We start from the raw sequence: 19,677 nt of genomic DNA, 5'->3' as shown, positions 1-19,677 counted from the left end.
TTTACGTGCCTTCCTGACCTCAGAGCTCCCTGTCCAACTGACTTTGTTGTATCAAAGGCTTGTGTCATTGGAAGAGTGAATGGCTTTCATTTTTCTCCCTGAAACTTCCGGTTCCTGGCATCTGCAAAGAATTATTCCAAGCAGTGTTTTGCTGCCTTGCGGCCACTGCCCTGTAGTGGCCTGACTGATGGAAGTGACTTTTCCCAAAAAGGTTAGTGACTGTGGGCAGGCACTGCAGCTGGTGCACAACCAGCCCTGCTTTCTCAGCTGATTTTGTCTGACCACTGGGCTACCACAACCACACATCACAGCAATTCATTTCTGGGGCGTTTTGGGAGGAATTGAATAAATAGGGTATTATACTGCTGGTAATATACTGCTTTACAGTGGACTACAGCAATAAACAAAAGCCTTCCAAAATAACCATAGATTTCAAAAGCTTTCATATTACAACAAAGGTAATCTAAATTTAAAAGCTTTTATAGAAGTTATCATTGCATAGTGATGTAGGGCATCAGGGTTTTCTTACTGAACCCTATACTGTATGAATATCCAAAACCCACACTTGTGGTGCTCTATTTCCAGGTGATAAGAACGTTGGTGCCTGGATCCAGAGTCTCAGCTATGATTTGTCTTTTTTAAAGCTGGATTCTTGTTCTCTCTACGCCTCTCCCATCTAGTTTCCCTTCTCTCACTTCTTCTCCTTTTGCTCTTGTTCCTTATATTTACCTCTTTTTTTCTTTTATTTTTTTAATATGAAATGTAACTGGACCCCAATGTACTATGCCAAAACAAACTAAACGAAACTCACTGGTTCTTCCTTTTAATTTTTTTTTTTTTATGGAGAGGGGTGTGTATGGAAGAGGAATTTTGATGTAGGTTTTCACTAAATATTATGTGCCTTAATTCCACAACTGCAATCAAACATCCCTAGTGCTGAGCACTGAACTGCCTCATTGCAAAGGACAAACTACTTGAAATCTCCATGGTAAAGAAGAGATAAAGCCAGGATGAGATAAGGTGACACAAAGGCTCAGAGACATTAGAACACTGGTGTTAGCTCATACAGCTGATCAGTAACAGATAAAATTTGAAAATCCTGCTTTTTCTTCTAAGAGACAAGATTAGGACAGCATTCCTCAGAGATGGATTATGTATTCCAATTACTTAAATTAAATTTTAATTCAAAGAATGAAAACAAAACATCTTCAGAGATCCAAATCCTCCCAAAGCAACCTAACTTGACCCAAAACTCTCTCGGGACTTTCAGCCCCTGCTGCAGCTCTTCGGGCAGCATGGCCCTGTAACCCTTCTTAAATGAAAAGGAGAGACTCTCACACCCCCTCTGCCCCTGGGGAGCAGAGAGCCCCTGGGGACACAAACATTTCACAGCTGAAAGGAGCCAGCCATGGGCCCCTGCTCAGGGCTTTTCACTCCCTTTTTTCTCATTAAAATACAAGCACTAGGTGAGACAACTCACACCTCTGGTTTAGGCACAGAGTATGTGCATTGGTCACCCCAAGCTATCTGCATGGGAATGCGCTACCCACAACAGCAGGGAGGGACAGTCGGTATTCCCTCTCCTGGCCAGGGTTACCTGGGCACCAATAGATGCCTGTGATGCTGTCGTGCTTTAATCTCAGCTGGCAACTAACTACCACACAGTCCCTTGCTCAGTCCTTCCCAGTGGGATGTGTGGGGGAAATCAGGGGAAAAAAGTAAAACTCCTTGGTTGAAATCATAACAGTTTCATAAGTGAAAGAAACCAAAATACAATGATAACTAGCTTTTTGCCTTGGGTATTCCCTCGGTCTTTGATTCAATGGGCCAAAAATCTCACTGCCTTCAGGTGGCAGCTACTCATAAATTAGCACTGTGTTTTCCTTCCTGCCACATGAAGTTGGAGTGTATTACTTACATTGTAACAAGATGAATTTTGCTCTTAGCAATCATTGAACCAGTAACAAAACTTAGTTTTCAAAAGAATTTTGGCCATATCAGCGTGGGTAACTTTACACTTTTTATACTGAAATATTTTGAATCTCCATCCAGCTCTGAAAGGGAGCTCAGTAGCCATGTACTGTCACACACACAAAAGGCGGGAGATTAAATGAGGTAGCAGATGCTTCCACCTGAAGTTATATTGAACCCAAATTTTTAAAGTATATTCTGGGGTTTTGTATCTAGAGCAACTCCTGGATGTACCTAAAATCAGAATTCTCCAGATAATTAACAGTTTTATATAAAATTTACTGAAGTCTTGCAACTTCATGATTCTTTCTCCCAGAAAGAATGAGGCCTAGGAACTTCTTAAGGGTGCAATAACCCATAGGGTGTGGTGTACTATGACATTGGCAAATATTGCTGTATGAAAGAAACAGTCATCAGGGCTTAAATACAGGCTGGGAAAAAAAAAAAAGACAAAAAAAGAATCTGGTCATAGGTTAGATTAATGCCTCACAATGCACATGAGAAAAACTGAGAAACAATCCTGTCTCTTATTTCCAACTGTACAGTAAAAGTCTTTTAAGTTCTCTGTAGACTGACTAAAAATAAGCAAAGAAGGCCAGGTAGCAGCCGTCAGATTCTTATGAATTAAATTATATCCATATGTAAAGCACATTTTAATAGTCAAAGAGCCACTTGGAAATGTGAATCTGAACTTTTATGATGAAAACCAGAGATATTTCTAAAATTGTCAGAAAAAGGCAAAAGCTCAGCCCCAATCTCACATATTTTCTTCCTTTTTGAATGTTGCTATTGTTTAATTGCTGTAATTACATTTTTTGTACCAAGAGTAGCAAACAGAAATCCAAATACCCATAGTCAGAGGAGGATTTGGCAAGGGAGAGAGGGAAGGAGCTGAGAAGCTCACTGCCTGTGGCTGGGCCTCTGGGACAGCATTAGGTTTTCTGGTTGAGCTCAGGGCTAAATGCATAGCTTTTAGCATATCTGTTGATACTGCAATCAGGTCAGATTTAACCCCTGTGGTTCCTGGGAAGAAACCTTCAAACATGCCTTGTCTTGTAGAGTTCCAACAGGAACTGCTGGTCTGGCAGCACCCAGTGCCTTGAGCCCTGCCTCAAAGCTTTCAGCCCACCTTTGCAGCTCTGCCAAGGGCCTGAGATGTATTTCTGAGATACGTTTGTCTGAGATATATTTCACAGCATCCCTTCTTTTTCAGAATGTTCCCTGTGGCCAGCAGGGCTTCCAGGCCATTCTGAATGCAAAGGCATGGATGTGGGGTGCCAGCTGTTTGGGGTGCTTTGGCACTACCTTCCTTCAAGCGTGTTAGCACATCTCCTGGAACTCACAGTGGCCCTGAAGGTTGGCTGTGGCACAATGTGCACACCCATCATGATGTGTGCATCCACGTTATGTGACTGCCTTTCCTCCAGGTTTCTCTTAGTTGGTTTAATGTTTCCAGAGGTTGGTAAGAAAATGGACTGGATGTTCCCAGCAAGACTAAGGACCACAATGACCCCAAAGACAGAAGCTGCAAAGTTCCATGAGCTCTTTCACCACTTTTTCACAATGCCTCATTGTGGGTGATAGGGATGACCAGCCTCCCTCTCCTCACCCAGTCTGCTCAGAGCCCTTTTGCATCCAGCTTAAAGATTATAGAGTAGGGATCACAGCTTTTAGTTTGTCTGAGCAGTACCGAAAAGCTGTGATATTGTACAGCATCAATTGCTCCAACCTCTTTCTCCTATCCTTTATCAAATCCAGCACCATCAAACCAAAGTTTCTGACCATACCTCCACGGCTATCAGTTGTAATAAGAAACACATAAAGCCACAGTGTTGCATTATTCATAATAAAACTAGATGGAAAGCCAGAAATGGAGAATATTATTGATACAATGCAATTATTACTGATCCAGTGATTAAGGAAAGGACTTAAAAATCAGGATTTCCAATCCTTGTGCACTTTGGATCTCTAATGTCTACACCTTAGCTTCTCCACACAAGAATACTCTCTATGTAGCAGATGAATTACAGATTATTTTCATTATAATCTTCAATAGGATAGTATCATGCAAGGAATATTTATATATGCATCATATACATAAAATTTATTACCGAGCAGGAAAGATAACATTCCTAGCAAAAATAAAAACTACAAAAAAAAGCTTAAGGACAATATATTACATTATATATCTGCCTGAAGAAAAAAAAAGGACATTTACAAAATTATACTAGTGAAAATTCGTAACACTTACTAACCCACTGTCAGACAATAAACAAACACAGCTTTGTTTTCAGCATGTTAATAGCTACACTTCTGCAACAGAGGAAAAAAAATTATTCCAGGCACTGAAAGATTTTGTTTGTCACAGGCCCCAAATGGAGAGCATTTGGGGACAGCTATAATGTTATCTTGAGTGAACACAGGGCCAACATAATTACGAATAAAGAGGTAAGAAGCAAGGGGAATTGTCTGCATAACTTCACTTGGTAAAATCCTCCCATAGAAGGTGGCAGGTAGGAAATCTGCATAATAACAAACTTGTCACAACACAAGGCCAACTAAATACGACAATTAGAGTTAACATTTTGCTTTGACTGGTTCTCAGGATTCCTCCACTCTGTCCTCCTGGGTTTCACTAGATATAGTTAAAGTTGTAGTTTTTTATTTGGTGCAGTATTTTCCAGTATATATTTTTCATAAGTGTTGTGTGGCTGCAAGAATTCTGTCTCCTTCCTTTGTGGGCAATGTTTAAAGATGCAGCTATTGAAGTGACAAATCCTTCTCCCAGATATCCCAGTGAAAACCCACCAAAAAAATAATTTCTTGGTTCCCCTCTAGTTTATCTAGACTTAGATCTCTGTAAATAATCCAAAACAGAGCTGAATGTTTTATAACTTATGATTGGAAGAGGTTGCCTTCTCCATTGACTGCCAGGTCCTTCCTTTTGAGTTACTGGAAGGCCTCTGCTCATGGACTGCACCCGCACAGCTCTCAGGATGCTGGATTTGTGCATCCCAGCTAGCTCATCTGCCTCTTCCCCACTGCTTCTGGTCTTCCTGCTCAGCCACTAGCTCCAAGACAATCTCCAGCATGTGGATGTCCTCCCAAGCTGCCATCAGACCACAGGGAGAGTGGTTTTAAAGGACTTCACCAGCAATGGAGTTGATCTTCAGGGCTGCCTTCCCCAACATATGAATTGACACCACTATCTCAGCTGGCCTTTAAAACAAAGAGATAGTAGTTCTAAATACTAAGCAGCTATCCTCTGAAAAAAAAAAAGAAAAGAGCCACTGGAATAAGTTGCACAAAATTTATCCTTCCTATGAAACAGAGCAGGTAATATGGTATCTACTGAGAGTTACTTTGCATTTTAAGTTTGGAGATTTACTTAAGGAATAAGAAATTGCATAATCTATCTTGCAGTCTGCATTTTACAATCTGTTATATGCTATGCTAGCATATAACATTTTCCTGGTTTCTTTTTAACCCTCTAGTTGTTCCTAAATCAGTAAACATAAGGGTTTTTCCCTCCATTTCAAATCTACCCATTCTGGCAATTCTCCCACTATGATAAAAGCAGCAAACCCTAGGCTGAGAAAACAGTGGGAAATATTTTGATGCTCAGTTCAATTTTTATTCAAATTACAAATAAATTGATCTTATCCCAAATAAAAATAAAAAAATACAAGCTGTACTTGTTTGTTGCAGAAATATATATATTCTGCAAATGCATAGAGCATTCTATGACTATGTAGAAGTCTAAGTATATAGAACAGATCTGAAAGGATTTTTGTGACAGTTTCTTTTTCCATCTGCAGCATATTCAAATCCTATATTCAAATCCTTTATTTTGCAGTCTCAAGTTATATCACCATTTCCCTGTATACCACTATTTCCTTGTGTTCCAAAATCTGAAAAGTGTAGTAAGGCACTGCACTGAAGAGAGAAAAATGTTTTAAAATATCTCGTGATATCTGCAGATGTGTGTGTGTACATAGACAATTTTTCAAGAAACTCTATTTCTTACTACATATATGCTGGAGAAAGGAAGTCTGTGGGCATTTTAACCACATTGAAGTAAGGTGTGAGATTTGGCAATATATCTCTCTGAAGTCTTCAGAGGGGTAAAAGTCAAAGACCCACAGACTGGCTTGGGCTGAAGTGGAACTTAGAGGTCATCTAGTTCCAAAATCCCTGACACTGAGAAGGACTTCTTCCTCTAGACCAGATTGCTCAGAGCCCCATCAAATCTGGCCATTAACAAACCCAGGGATAGCGCATCCACAATTTTGTGCAACTTATTCCGGTGGCTTACCACCCTCACAGTAAAGAATTTATTTCTGATATCAAATCTAAACTTACATTTTTTTCAGTTTGAAGCCATTCCCTGTTGCCCTTGCATTCTCTCATGAATAGTCCCTTTCCATCTTTCTTGTAGGCTTCCTCCAGTTACTGGAAGGCTGCAATTAGCTCATCCTGAAGCCATCTCTTTTCCAGGCTAAACAATCCCAATTGTCTCAGCCTTTTCTCACAGGAGAGGTGCTTCAGCCCTCTGATCATCTTGGCAGCCCTCCTCTGGATACACTCCAACAGGTCCCTGCCTTTCCTGTGCTGGGACCCCAGATGCAGCACTGTGGGTTGGGTCTCACCAGAGCAGAGCAGAGGGCCAGAATCCCCTCCCTCACCTGCTGCCCACGCTGCTTTGGATGCAGCCCAGGACACATTTGGCTTTCTGGGCTGTGAGTGCACATTGCTGGGTCATGTCCAGCCTCTCATCCACCAGCACCCCCAAGTGCTTTTTGGCAGGGCTGCTCCCCCAGCCTTGTGCATTAGATACAGTGGCCTGCAGAAATGCTCTATAGAGAGAGAACAGAGTTGGTCAAACACCCCAGTGATGGCTCTAATATTTGCTGACCATATGGTCCACTGGTGCTCCCCATTCTGACCTCACTGCAAATCCATACAAGGGCGGAGGCATCTGTACACCCTCATGATTTTATACTTAGGCACTGATGTGTTAGTGTGTCTTGACTCTATATTGAAGAGCAGAGTTTTCCAGGACATTCTCTTTATATGTCAGATCCAAGTAATTTTCATTAATTCTACAATAAAATATGAACTCAAAAGAATTGTCTATAAAACCAAAGCAGAATCTATTGAAATATGCAGAAAACACAGATCTGCAGCAGGACTGCTAATGACTTTAGTCTGGAGAACATTATTTTTCTGTGTGAAGGCCAAAGTAATGATTCTTCACTTAAAAATAAATCATACAAGTCTGCTACAAAAGTAGTTCTGATGAAGAGCAGAAAAATGGAAGTGGTTGAAATGGTCTACATAAAGTAACATCAAACTGATTTGCCAATACTGTTGAAGAGAGTTGGGTGACATTTCCAAGAGCAATGAAGCATGTGGACAGTTGATGTTATCGTTAATTAGTTTTGGCAAACATATCAACTTACTGATTTCAGAAAGCTATTAGGATTAGGTGGTTGTAACCATTAAATGTTATTATAGAGCCTACTTATTCTGCATATCAAAGTAAAAGAAGAAAATACTTGTTGATACTGAAAGTTAGGGCAAGACATGTGAACAGTTGTATTTTCCTTTTGCATTCATTCTTCCCTGCATTCTTTTTTTGGAAAGCACCAAGTGACTTCTGGAAAGTCAAGTTTTTTTCAGTAAAAGCAATAAAGTAACAAGAAACCTCTTCAGAAGTTTCCTTAAAGAACAAAAAAATATCCCACAAGATATTCAGGTGGTCTATTTTTCCCCTTTATTGTACTCCCAATTATTTATACATTTGTATTAAGTATCTGGGAGAGTCAGAAAGAGAGGAAAAGATTGAGCCAGGAGTGAAGCTTTTGAGGAGGTGCTGCATTTTCTTTGGATGAGTGCTGTGCACACTGCAGTCAGCACTTTAGCAGGAGTGACAGAAGTCAAGTACCTGCCAATATTGGGAGCAGAGAAGGCAGGTCTCACAGGAGCAGGAACCAGGAGTGAATCCAGCAACTCAGTTGGACTCCTGGAATTTCCCTCCAGTAAAAGTGCTCGGAATTTAGGGCAACCTTTTCTGTCACTTCCATAATTCTTTTCTTCTTAATCAACCAGGCTTCAACCTAATGACTGTTTGGCTCATATTTCTTAACAAAGATAGCTGAAAACTTCTCAAACCTTGTGACTACCTTGATTCCTCACTTACATGGCACCAACATGGGGCACGTTTAGATGGTCACGCTTCTGGAAATTTTTCATCCAAGAGAGGTAATTTTTAACCTCTCTCCCTTTAAAAGCACATGTCAGCAGCCCATCCACCTCCTCATGCAACAGTAGAGGTAAAAGGCAGGGTCCCGACTCTGCTGTTACATCCTACATGCTGTGACTCCAGCCAGGACTCGCACATTTAGCCATGCAACCCCATGTCCAAATGCATCATCTCCTATGTGCCTTGATAAAGGAGCATGCTCTCGTTATCCCATTAAGAGCCTTTGCTCTTCCCCTATTTCTTGGCCTAAAGGTGTTGTAATTTTTATAACATTTTTTGTCATCCCAAAGGCGCTCCTGTGCTAGAAGGGAAGGATGGAAGGAGAGGGACAGGAACCTTCACAACAGCAGCTCTGCAGCTGCAGGAACAGAGGGGGAAAACAAAACTAGTTGAGAGTGATTCCTTGGGCTGTCACTGCAGTAGGACTAGTCTAAGTACTAAGCAATACCTTGACAGCAGCTGGAATAAGCCATTCCACAGTCCTTCAGAAGGCAAGGGGAAGGCACGGGGCATGGGCTTATTTTGCTGTGAGAAGCAGATTGCTGCCCAAGGCAAATCTCTGCCTGAGACTCCAGGCAGTTTTGGGTTATAGCTTCCATCCCACTGCTCTGTATCTGCACCTAAGATTCAGTTGATAAGACTTCATTTCTGTTTACCCATTTTCTAGTCAACATTGTGCTCCTTGGATTACAGCAAGAGAAATCCAAATTCTATAAACATCTTGGTAACATGTGACCTAATATATCCAGATGTCTCAAGGCTAACTGTCCTGTTTTTTCCTGTCTATGCTTTTCCTTGCTCTAAATCCATTTCTACCTATTCAATCTATGTGTCTGTGACCTTACTTGTAATTTACTTACTTTTCATAAAAATGCTGATTCTGAGTTTGTGGTTGACTATATTTCAGATTGTGATACTGAGGTTTTTTGAAAGTAATGACCATGGAAGTTGGTGGCTGCACATCTGGTTTTGTCAAAAATAGAAACTGGTAGGGCTTCTTGGTGATGTGTTTTTTCCAAGTGACAGAGCAGCGAAAAAGATGTCTCAACACATTCATTTGCAAGGATATCTCAGACTAATTTCTATTTTAGGTTGTATATATTGACAGAGAGACACCTTTCCTACATTTTCACATTTGTTCACACACTTTTTTTTTTGGAAGACCTCAGGACCTATTTTTGCTTGGTTTCTGAAGGCAACTAGTTATGGTTCTGTTTGAGGACAGTAGGTAAAACAGCACTTCAAAAAACTCCTGTGTGAAAATTGCTAAAAATTCCACTTACCCACAATTTTTTGTCCCAAGGAACAAAACTCTTTTGTACAGGCATCCATTACTTTCTATGGTTTTTTTCTGTCACTTCTGAGGATAACCAAAATCAAACCTATTAATATATTGTATGATATTTCTGAAGGACTGTTAACTCCTTACATCTGAAGGAGGATTTTCTAGGTGACCAGAATTCAGTCAGACTTTGGAGGATGCTGTCTTAGTTTGGGCCAATACTGCCTTCACAGGGACCTTAAAGCAGAACTGAGCTCTGTTTGCTGCAAGATGAGGCCTTTTGCTGGATGCAGTCACAGGCTGGCCAGGACATTCCTTGGATGCATTCAGCTACGGCTGCACTGGGAAGGTGGAAAGCCTAGGAGGGTGGTAGAGAAGACAAGTGGCAGGATTTGAGGTTGCTCTGTTCCCATGTTGCTGCAGGGGTCTGGACAGGTCCTACTCCAACAGGAGTCATGGGGTGAGACAAGGCATCAGGGCAGGCATCAGAAATATCCTTCAAAAGAAGGAGAGAGAGAAAGGTCTGAAAGGCAGCAGGTCTTGTTTTCATCCTTACCTAGGGCAAAACTTTCTGAAGGATTTGCATGTAGCTTTCCCCATCAGGAAATTACCCATCCTTTGGGTAATTTTCTGAAAATCACGTGGAAATTAGCAAACAGACCACCAAAAACGCTTTGAGAGGAAAAGCTTTGTAAGGTTAGTAGTGCTTAAGGCCTTTTGGGAGAGGAAGGCAGGACAGGCAAAACATGGCAAAACTTTTACAAGTCTATAGACATTAGCACACACTTCATACTTCAGCAGAATGCACCAAAGGCACAACAACAGAGGGATATAAACCTGGCCACAAATACATGAGAGTAGTAATCATATTATTAAGAAATGTAAAATTTGCTCTCCCTAAGAGGAAAAAAAGTTCTCTACCACAATGAAAAAAAGCCAAAGCATAAACCCTGAAGAGAGGTGTGAATATGCCCATACACATGAAGGATTATGCTACAGACATACAAATCTTTGGATTTATTTAGCTGTGACTAAACTAAATACTAACACATTAAATTTAAAAACAGACTGCTAAGAGGCAAAAAAAGCTTTTATGAGTGAATCCACTTTTTTTTTTTCCTGCATAAAACATAACTTCAAAGGAGTTGTTAATATATAGACAGCTCACCTATGCTTTATCCTCCAACACAGACCATCTAATAATCCAACAAAATGTACTTGCGATTTATGAGGTCTCACACCAGTAGAAATAAGGAAGCAGACCTCATTAAAATCTTAGAATTTACAAAACATTTAACTCCAAAATGTGCAAATCACACATCTACATGAAAGGAATATTTGTACTAACCCAAATTAATCCAAAGCCCTGCTAAACAAATCTTACAGTAATACTAGGAAAACAACAAATATTTACCTCCCATGCTCCCAAAAGGCTCATCTTCTCTTTAGATACTGATTCTAAAATTCCTCCTCAAAATAGTTACTGAGGGCCTGAGCTTGTTTCTGTGGAAGGGGATGGATGGCCCTCCACCAGCTCCAGCAGAGGCCCTAATTGCTTGCCTCTACTAATAAACTAATCTCAGGCACCTGGAACTAGCAGGCTCCGTGCCGGGCAGACAGGGCTCAGGTTACCTTAGAAATGCTCCAAATATATTCACACAAATCACTAGCCCTGCAGATGTGCAAATACTGCTTTTGTCATATTGCTGGAGAGACGGACATGTGTTTGCAGGGCTGTAACACATAAAACCTGAAGATGAATTCATTGTGTTCCTTTAATCCCTTCCAGAGGCCAGGTGGGCATTTGGGGAGCAGATAAGTGTGTTGATTATCCACATTACTCATTGCATTAATCCAGTTGTCTGTGACTCAGAGTATCAGAAATGCTTACAGCACAAATATGTAGGTGGCTGGAAAAAATATATGTATTTCATGAGTACCTGTTGTGTGTAAAATAAAACCTAATCAGGAAGTTAGCCTAAAACTTTGACTAAAATCTAAACAAGTCTAAACTTTGCTGATGTCTACAGTTTGTAATATTACAGTTAAAGGACCTGGATGCCACAAGAGGATGTAAGCCTCAGTGTAAGCCTTGTGAGACAAACTACTTTAAGAAATTTTAGAAGATTTTCACAGGCAAATGTTTTCTGTGCCCTCAGAAATTAAAGCAGATGTCATGCAATGTCCATGGAACCTTCCAAAAATTTCTTCTCCTTCCCTGAACAGATTATGTTGACAAATATGTGTCAAACAGAGTATGTGCCTGGTTTCATTTGAGGAGGGGAGAATGATATAAACAGGACACACTTTAACCTGTAAATGGAAGAGAGAAAGAATAGGCTGTATTCTTGGTCTCCAACAAAGTGCTGAAATAGATGTCTAGTTTAGGTGATGTTCACACAAGTTGATTAATCTTTAAAAAAAAAATTCTCAATTTGTTTGTCAGCTTGAAAAATACTGTTTCTATTGACTACACAGACACAAACATAAAATCATTTTAGAAACAAAGTCAGGAGCATCTTCCAAAGTTATCTATGTTATGTGATGTTCTAGACTTCTTTTTCCTCTTCTTCAAGACACTGTAAAAAACCCCAAAACAAACAAAGAACCCTGCAAAAATAAACTAAAGCAAAACCATCAAAACAAACAAACTAACCCAAAAAACAAATAAAACCAAAACCCACAAACAAACAAAAAAAGCCCACTTAAATTGACTTTTTTAGATCAGAGACTTGGAAAGATTGTGTTTTAGATATTAAGTGAATGGCAAACTTGCAGCTTCACTAAAAAAAAAGTTCAGATATTGCAAAACTAAAGTTCAGGTCCAGAAGTAAAAGAAAGGCAGCTCTAAATCTAAGAAATATGTTCAAGTAATAATGTTTGGTGAAGACTACCACAATCCACTGGTTCACATTTACTAGCCTGAAAAACACCCCAATAGGGAAGAAATCCTTTTGTCTTCTTTACTCTAATGATTATCAGCAAAGTGAACTCAATTAATGAATTATCAGTGGTTAGTATGAACATTGAAAGATATATCAGAAATTCCCTTGCTCAAAGAACTACACAGATAGCAGCTATGCAACGAAGGCAACATATAAGTTGAGGAGAACAGCAGAAATAACAGTGTTCACTGATTTCCTGTCTGGCAGCAACATTCTGTGCCACAAATGGCTTCTGCAGCCCAGAGTTTGGCTCCTTCCAAACTCCTCAGCTGGGAGTTTAGAAGAGTAGGCAGGAGATTGTGAATACATGAGCATCAGACAGACAGTGCTGCTGCCATCACTTGATCCTAGGATGCAGGGAGTAATCAATAGCAAAATACCTCCTGTGCCTACTTTATTGACTACTAAGCCAGCATTGAGGAAAGTGAATGCTAAATTCTCACAAAGGAATGTATCTACTTCTGCTCTCCAAAGGCAGAATATTGAACACAATAGTGTCCGTGCATTCTTCATCGTTTCCAATCCCATACACTCCCAGAAAAGGTTGTAAAAGATATGTATGCCTATGAGAACAAAAAAATATCCCCTCTGAAAATTTATCACAATCAAAATTGTTAGCAAAACTAAGCAAAAAGAGATTTCAGGAAAAAAATCCTGAATGTTAAGTTTTATTATGTTCATAGATGGATACATAGACCTCTTCAGATAGCTCAAGATATTTCTTTGTATATGTAACACTATCCTGTCATTGAACATTAAAAAAAAAAAAAAGAAAAGTTGGGGGTCTGTATTTTTAAAGGAAGGGAAAATGGTTCAATGACTCTAAACCAAGAAAATTCTTGTAAAACCTCTTTTTGCCTACTCATTTTTTTTCTTAATTTAGTCACTTATGATAAGGTCCCAGGTGATTTACCTTTCCCATGACCTTATGTCATTTCACTGAAGTAGTGACCCTAGATATTAATGTGGTTTTGGGGCTGCCTTTTAAAGCATTTATTCTCATTTCAGCTATTATTGATGAGCACTTGTTTGCATAAAGGCCTCTTTTATAACATGCAGGGTAGACATTCTCACATCCTATGAGCTGCCGATTTATTTTGCAGTGTGTGATGGGCTGGGGTACTCCCACCTGCCTTCCCACACAGCCTGAACTCAGCTTCACCTCTCTGAGCAGCCAGAAATCTCTCCTTGACCAAGCCAGGCCTCTGAGCTGCTGTCTCAAGCAACCACACACAGCAATGCTAATTGTTACTGGGTTTATTAAATAAAACAGAAAAGAAAAAGCCACACACACACACACACACACACACACATATATATATGTATTCCTGCATTTATGTATCTTGAGCCCAGGTGAGGATAAACAGAGCCTGCAGATGTAAGTCACAAGTGTGAATTTCAACTGAATTCATATTAAGTGGTTTGAAAATATTTCTCTGGTGTCCACTTTCGGTGGAAGTTCTGGGACCATACTCACAGAAAAAACAAAAACAGAAAGGAAAATTTTAAGAAGCAGTCCTACTCTGTGGAGTGAACCAGATTCCTACTGGCTTCATAGGGTTTTAGCCTTTGTCATGTCAGCAAAAGTGACCCTCTGTTGACAAAACAGAAGAGAAAACCTTCTTTTCTACTCTGTTATACTCTTTTCACACCTGCCTATTTCCCTGAAGTGTTTGCCTCTGCCTACAGCCAGCAGCAGTTTTGACAAAAAAAGATGGCTCCTAAGTGGGATCTCACATAACAATTCCCGAATTTCTAAACAGTTTGTGAAAACTTATATGCAAATCATTGCTACTTTCCAGGGAGCTCTGGGAACTGAGTTAACTGTAGAAACTTGACTCAGTTGCTCAGTGCATTTGGTACTGAGTAGTAAGAACATCACTTTTCACTTTCAGTGCTGTGGGAAAATTTAATTTCTATTTGTGTACAGTCATAAAATGCATGTTCTAACATCATATTATGTATTCAATATATTAGAAAAACTGTCTTTTATAAGCCTTTGCATGTGAAGTTGTTTTTCCTGTCAGAGGGAACTGACAGGTTGCCTGCCATCACCTACTCTCCAGCAAAATCAGTAGCCCACACTGTCAGTGTGAAAACATCTGTTGAATGGATTTATTGAGTGAGTCTTAGGTACAAGTTGGGGGGTTGGGGGTCCCCACTGTTTATTACAGCCCTGACCTAATGAACTTAATTTGTTGACATGTTTCCCTCAGTGTTTTACTTGATCCCATCTCACATTTCTTTCTACTGTGCTGTTTTCTTGGAAACAGGAGTTCCTGGCACATCAGCATGTCCACCAGTTGCAAATCTACCAGGCTCAGATGGCTACAGTTGGCATGGCAGGATCAGATAAACATCGGCCACTTTCCAGGACCCCATCTTCCCCCACTGACTCCACATTACCTCACCCAGACATGGACCAGCCCAGCCAGCATGTCTACACAACTGGTAGGGTTCCCTAAAGACTGCTTTTAATAGGCAGGGCAAATGCATTTGTTCATGTGGGATCAACAGGCTTAAATATCTCAAATGCCTCCTGCAGCAATATGTTCAGTTTTAGCCCTATTGCTCCTCTGTTTTATGATGCTATACTGGCACCAACTCAACCAGTGCAGCTGATAAATCACAGGGTTAATATTCACACAGTCATAAATTATTATCATTGACTAGCTCTAGCAATATAGAAACAGGTGCATTTTTGGTACCTTTAAGTCATTTATAGCTTTTGCTTTAATTTTTCTATTCTCTGGTTCTTTTCTTTGTGTTCTCATTGCCTGTTTTGTAAAGAGACCACCAATAAGTTGAAGAAAGACCACCAGTAAGGAGGAAAACTGTGATGTAATTCTCAATGTCTTCATCTGACAAATCAGTTCTTTGCTTCAAGGTCTCTTTCTCTACAGAAAGAGCAAAGCTGTAGGCATGACTAAGTGCTGATGGCTACAACTTCTGTGTCATTCAACAGTTGTGTGGAGTCCACAGAGGCAGGTTTTATGCTTAGGTCCTGGGCATTCCAGTCACTCAGGAAGCATGGGCTGTCCAAAGAAAAGTGATTAGAACCTCAAAAATCTTCAGTCAAAGGAAGGAAAAAGACCACAGAAACCTCATTTCTTATTGTGGGTAATCTAACCTTGCATGAGGGTCCATCTTTTTAAAAGCCTGAATGTCAGTATCACATTAGAGCATGGGCAGAAGCGAAGAATCACTTTGTGCTCAAAAGAAAATAAAAGAGGGGGAAAGAAATACTTGCAGTTACTGTTTATGAAGATTTATGCCAGAAGTATATTTCCTTCAGCTGGCAGAACTTCCCACGCCCTGAAAGTTCGCATTTTTTCAGGCTATGACCATGAGTTTATTAAGGATAGAGTCCTTGACGGGCACTGCATGTAACTGTGTGAGACAGTGTGCTCCCATCTTTCCAATCAGAATGTGGCCTTGGCACAAGCAAAAATGTATTATTACTGTTGGGTAACAAACATTTGAGTTGTACAGAAACAAACATACTGATTCACTTTCCATGAGTTCCTCCACAAAGAATAGCCACATATAGACAGGATTCCTAAACCAGACCACTGTATTTCTAGTTGTATTCACAGAGTCCCCAAAACATTGAAAACTCATTCTAAGATCTGCAGAGCACACCAAAAGTGAGCTCACTGTGTGTAGGCTTCACTGTCCCTTTCAAAAATCTGTGGTTTCAAAAAAAAAACCAAAAACCAAAATCTGCAGTCCCTTTCAAAAAGCTGCTGCTTCAGCCTGATTGCTAAGGTTTACTGACACCTCCTTTTATAATCCCCAGTGAGGGGAGTAGGGTCAAGGGGGTTACATAGATCTGTGGACTTGTGGCATTAGTGGAACTAATCAAGAAAGAAAGTGTGAAGTTGGGATGGAAAAATAAGAGAAGGAATGAAATTATGTACAACAAACACTGAATGGAGATGGTGATGGGAACAGGACATCCTTCGCATAAAGGGCTCGAAATGTGACACAAAGAAACCTGATAGGTTCAGCCATGGAAATGCAGACAGTCAGATTGGGCAGAGTCAAAATTTACCCCATGTAATTGCTACATGAACACCAGTGGAAAGAGAGAGAGAGAAAAAGAGTGGAAGAGAGGAAGGGAGGAAGGGAGGAAGGGAGGGAGGGAGGAAGGAAGGCCAATTTATTGCAACTGAGATTATCAGTCCACTGAATTCCTTTTTCAAAATATGAAACATCTTTTTCTTGAATCCCTGATTCTTGTTTTACTGAATCTTTTTTCCCCCCTTCACTGTCATTCAAGATAATAATCTCTACCCATTACTGAAAAAAATTTAAATCCTCCTATTTTCATCTGCCCTACAACTTTATGCTTCTTTTTCTCCATCTCTGCTCTGTACCCTCAGTGCTTTTATATCCTCTAGGTACTGGCTGAGGACGGTGTGGGGCTGTACCTGCTTGCAAGCTGCATCTATGCTAATAGCCAGTACCCCCTGGCTGATTGGCCAGAGCACACAGCTCTGCAGTTAAGCCTTTCCTTTCTGCTTAAAGAAATCTCTTCCCCTGACATCTGTCTAGGCTTACAGACCTGCACATGTAACCTTTATCACTCCAGCTTTTGAGTACATCAAAAATAGAGCTATTTTTATGTTATGAGATTGATACCTTTGGAGTGACAATGAACAGAAACTTTGCAACACTAACAGTTCTAATACAGTTTATGTGAGAAAAAAAAGCATCCCAACAAAACAATCTGTGTGAATTATTAACATATGGGACATTATGGTATGGAATGACTTTATCTGTGCATATTATTTCCTGGATCTGGATGCTGCCCAGCATTTATTCATTGATCACTTGAAAGAAACTCAGACCCAATTTTTATTTATTCTTATATGGCTTTTAGAAAATCCTTTAGGATGAAAGTTCTGAGGAATGTCTGATCACAGTGCTGACCTGTTCTAAGCAGAATTGGGCTACAAACCTCTGGAGGTCCCTGCCCACCTGAGCTATCCTATGGCTCTATAATTTCCTCCCTTAAGAGAGCACAAGATGGAACCAGCCATTGTCCACAGCAGTTGCAACACTACCTTTTGTAAAAGCATGGAAGGAAGGAATGGGTGTGTTCAAATGGAGAAAATTCTGTTCCACCATAAAGCAAAGGCAAATTCAGACTCTAGAAATTAATCTAATAACATGTCCCTGCCTATTATTGTTACTTACTGTTGGGGTTATTTTTCCTATTTAAAGGCAATATATTTTTGGAAGAAAAAAAATGGTAGGAGGAAAACAGTTGTAGCAGATTAATACAGGGGCATCAAACTGAGCCTCTATTTTTTGTGAGTCATGAGAAAAATACTTCTGGCCAAATATCTGAAGGGAATCAGAACAGAGATTGTTGTGAGAATTAAGCAATGTATACACAGTATATGCACAAGATAATGAGTTGAAGGTGGAAAAAAATAAAGTCCGCTTGATTTTCATTTAGGCAGTTTACAGAATACTTGACATTATTTAGTTCAGATTTTTTGTTGGAATAATTTATGCGATATTCTTCCCTTGGGTTTTCTTATTGGTACTGCTATTCTCCAGGGCAATTAATCTTCTTCAAAGCATGCTGTTAGCCAATGATTTTTAGGTCTCTTGTTCTCCCCTCTGTTTAAAATATTATTAAAAGAAACTGACCCGAATAAAGTATTTTGGAAATGAATGTGTGTTAGGGAGTCCCCAGCAGGAAAATCTTGGTTTTTACTGACTTAAAGCAAATTCAGTTTCTTTTGTCCTGTGTCCCCTATCATTATATGGTTCAGTGGTGGCACCATTCCCATCTGTCTTCAGGGCCACATTCTGACCTCAGTAATATTGGTGTAAATCCAGAATAAATCCACCAGTCTCAGTGGAGCTGCTCAGATTTACACAAGGAATCTGAGAGCAGAATCTGGCTGTAGGCATTTGTTCTGGAGAGACAGAATAACCATCTTTTATTAATATTTCACAGCAGTCTGCAATTGAAAACAGTTGTCTCCCTCTCTTCTTCTTTCTTGTTTTTTTTTTCTTTTTTAATGGGGGGGTGGGGAGATTATTGGCTGAATCCTGTTAGGGAAATCCTACAGGCTATTTTTAGCAGTAAGCTCTACTGCTGCATTCTGGTATTGTACCAAGCACATGTGCTGTATGACCAGCAGCCACACATCTGAATCACTTGCACATCCTAAATCAATTTAAATGCTTGCAATAAATGAAAACATATATTTCAGTCTTTTCTTAAGTCAATTAATCCTCCTAGAAACAAATTTTACACTCAGTGGTGTGAATATCTTGGTATTTAAAAGTTTGGAGCAGATGCTTCTGCCATGCAATACTGACCTGACCTTATTAAACTGATTTTTGATTCAGAAAAAATAACTCACATACAATAAAATTAGACTTTTAGTTACATTCTATTTCTGGAAAAGTGCTAAGAAAAGAAGTTTCTGTCAACCAGAGGAGGCATCCTGAATACACAGTTTCAGTGTTTCACTTTGAAATTGGTTGCAACCCTGATACAGGAAATAAAGAAGTGTCATTATTACACCCAACTCTGTATAACAAAAACATAGTAATGTGTTTTTATTTATTAATATCATTTCCATTACTTGCTATTTGGACTATTCAAGTAAGAAGAATAAAAAATTAATTGAAAGAATGGCAGGCAGAAGTAATTTTCAACTTTCAGCTAATTTTTCTTAATGTTTAACAAGCATTTCTATTCAAATCCATTTGATATAACAGCCTGTCCTGAAAGCTTCTGAAAGTCCTGATGCCTGTACAGTTAGCACATAAACAGCTTCCCTGTGGGTCAGAGGGATGGGAGGAAACATTTTCTTATCTGTTGGTATAATGGCCACTGCCAAACTGGACAAGCTGAGTAGCCAACAGCCTGCGGGAATTAAAACTGTGAGTGCCCAAAAAAAAAAAAAGTGAGGTATGTGAGCATGCACTTTTTTGTGCATATTTCCAAGTAACTTACAAGACCTGATGATAGAGCAGTGAGGAACTGCAGAGAAAGAAAATTATTAACTGCTTTGACAATGCCAGCAGATATTTTAAGCTGCATTAGCTTATTAGCTCCAGGTTTTCACTGGTTCCTTCTTTCTTTAAAAGAAAACAGAACAAGAAAGTAAATTAAAAAATGTGTTGCTAATGAACAATTATGTTTGCTAGATAATCATTTTGCATAAACTTAGTCATACTGC

The 19,677-nt window shown here is 39.7% G+C and overlaps 1 protein-coding gene across 1 annotated transcript in view; it reads left to right on the top strand.

Moving 5' to 3' along the window:
* Positions 1–19,677, top strand: part of HDAC9 (histone deacetylase 9) — a 275,406-nt gene that overhangs the window by 113,990 nt on the left and 141,739 nt on the right. The window contains exon 12 of the mRNA XM_031066816.1: positions 14,737–14,914. Coding sequence (XP_030922676.1) covers positions 14,737–14,914 — 178 coding nt within the window. The remainder of the gene's footprint in view (positions 1–14,736; positions 14,915–19,677) is intronic.

This window comes from Geospiza fortis, unplaced genomic scaffold, assembly GCF_000277835.1.
Source record: "Geospiza fortis unplaced genomic scaffold, GeoFor_1.0 scaffold138, whole genome shotgun sequence".
In the NCBI taxonomy this organism is placed as follows: domain Eukaryota; kingdom Metazoa; phylum Chordata; class Aves; order Passeriformes; family Thraupidae; genus Geospiza; species Geospiza fortis.
Note: the sequence above shows the minus strand (reverse complement) of the source record. Positions and strands in the feature narration are given on the sequence as shown.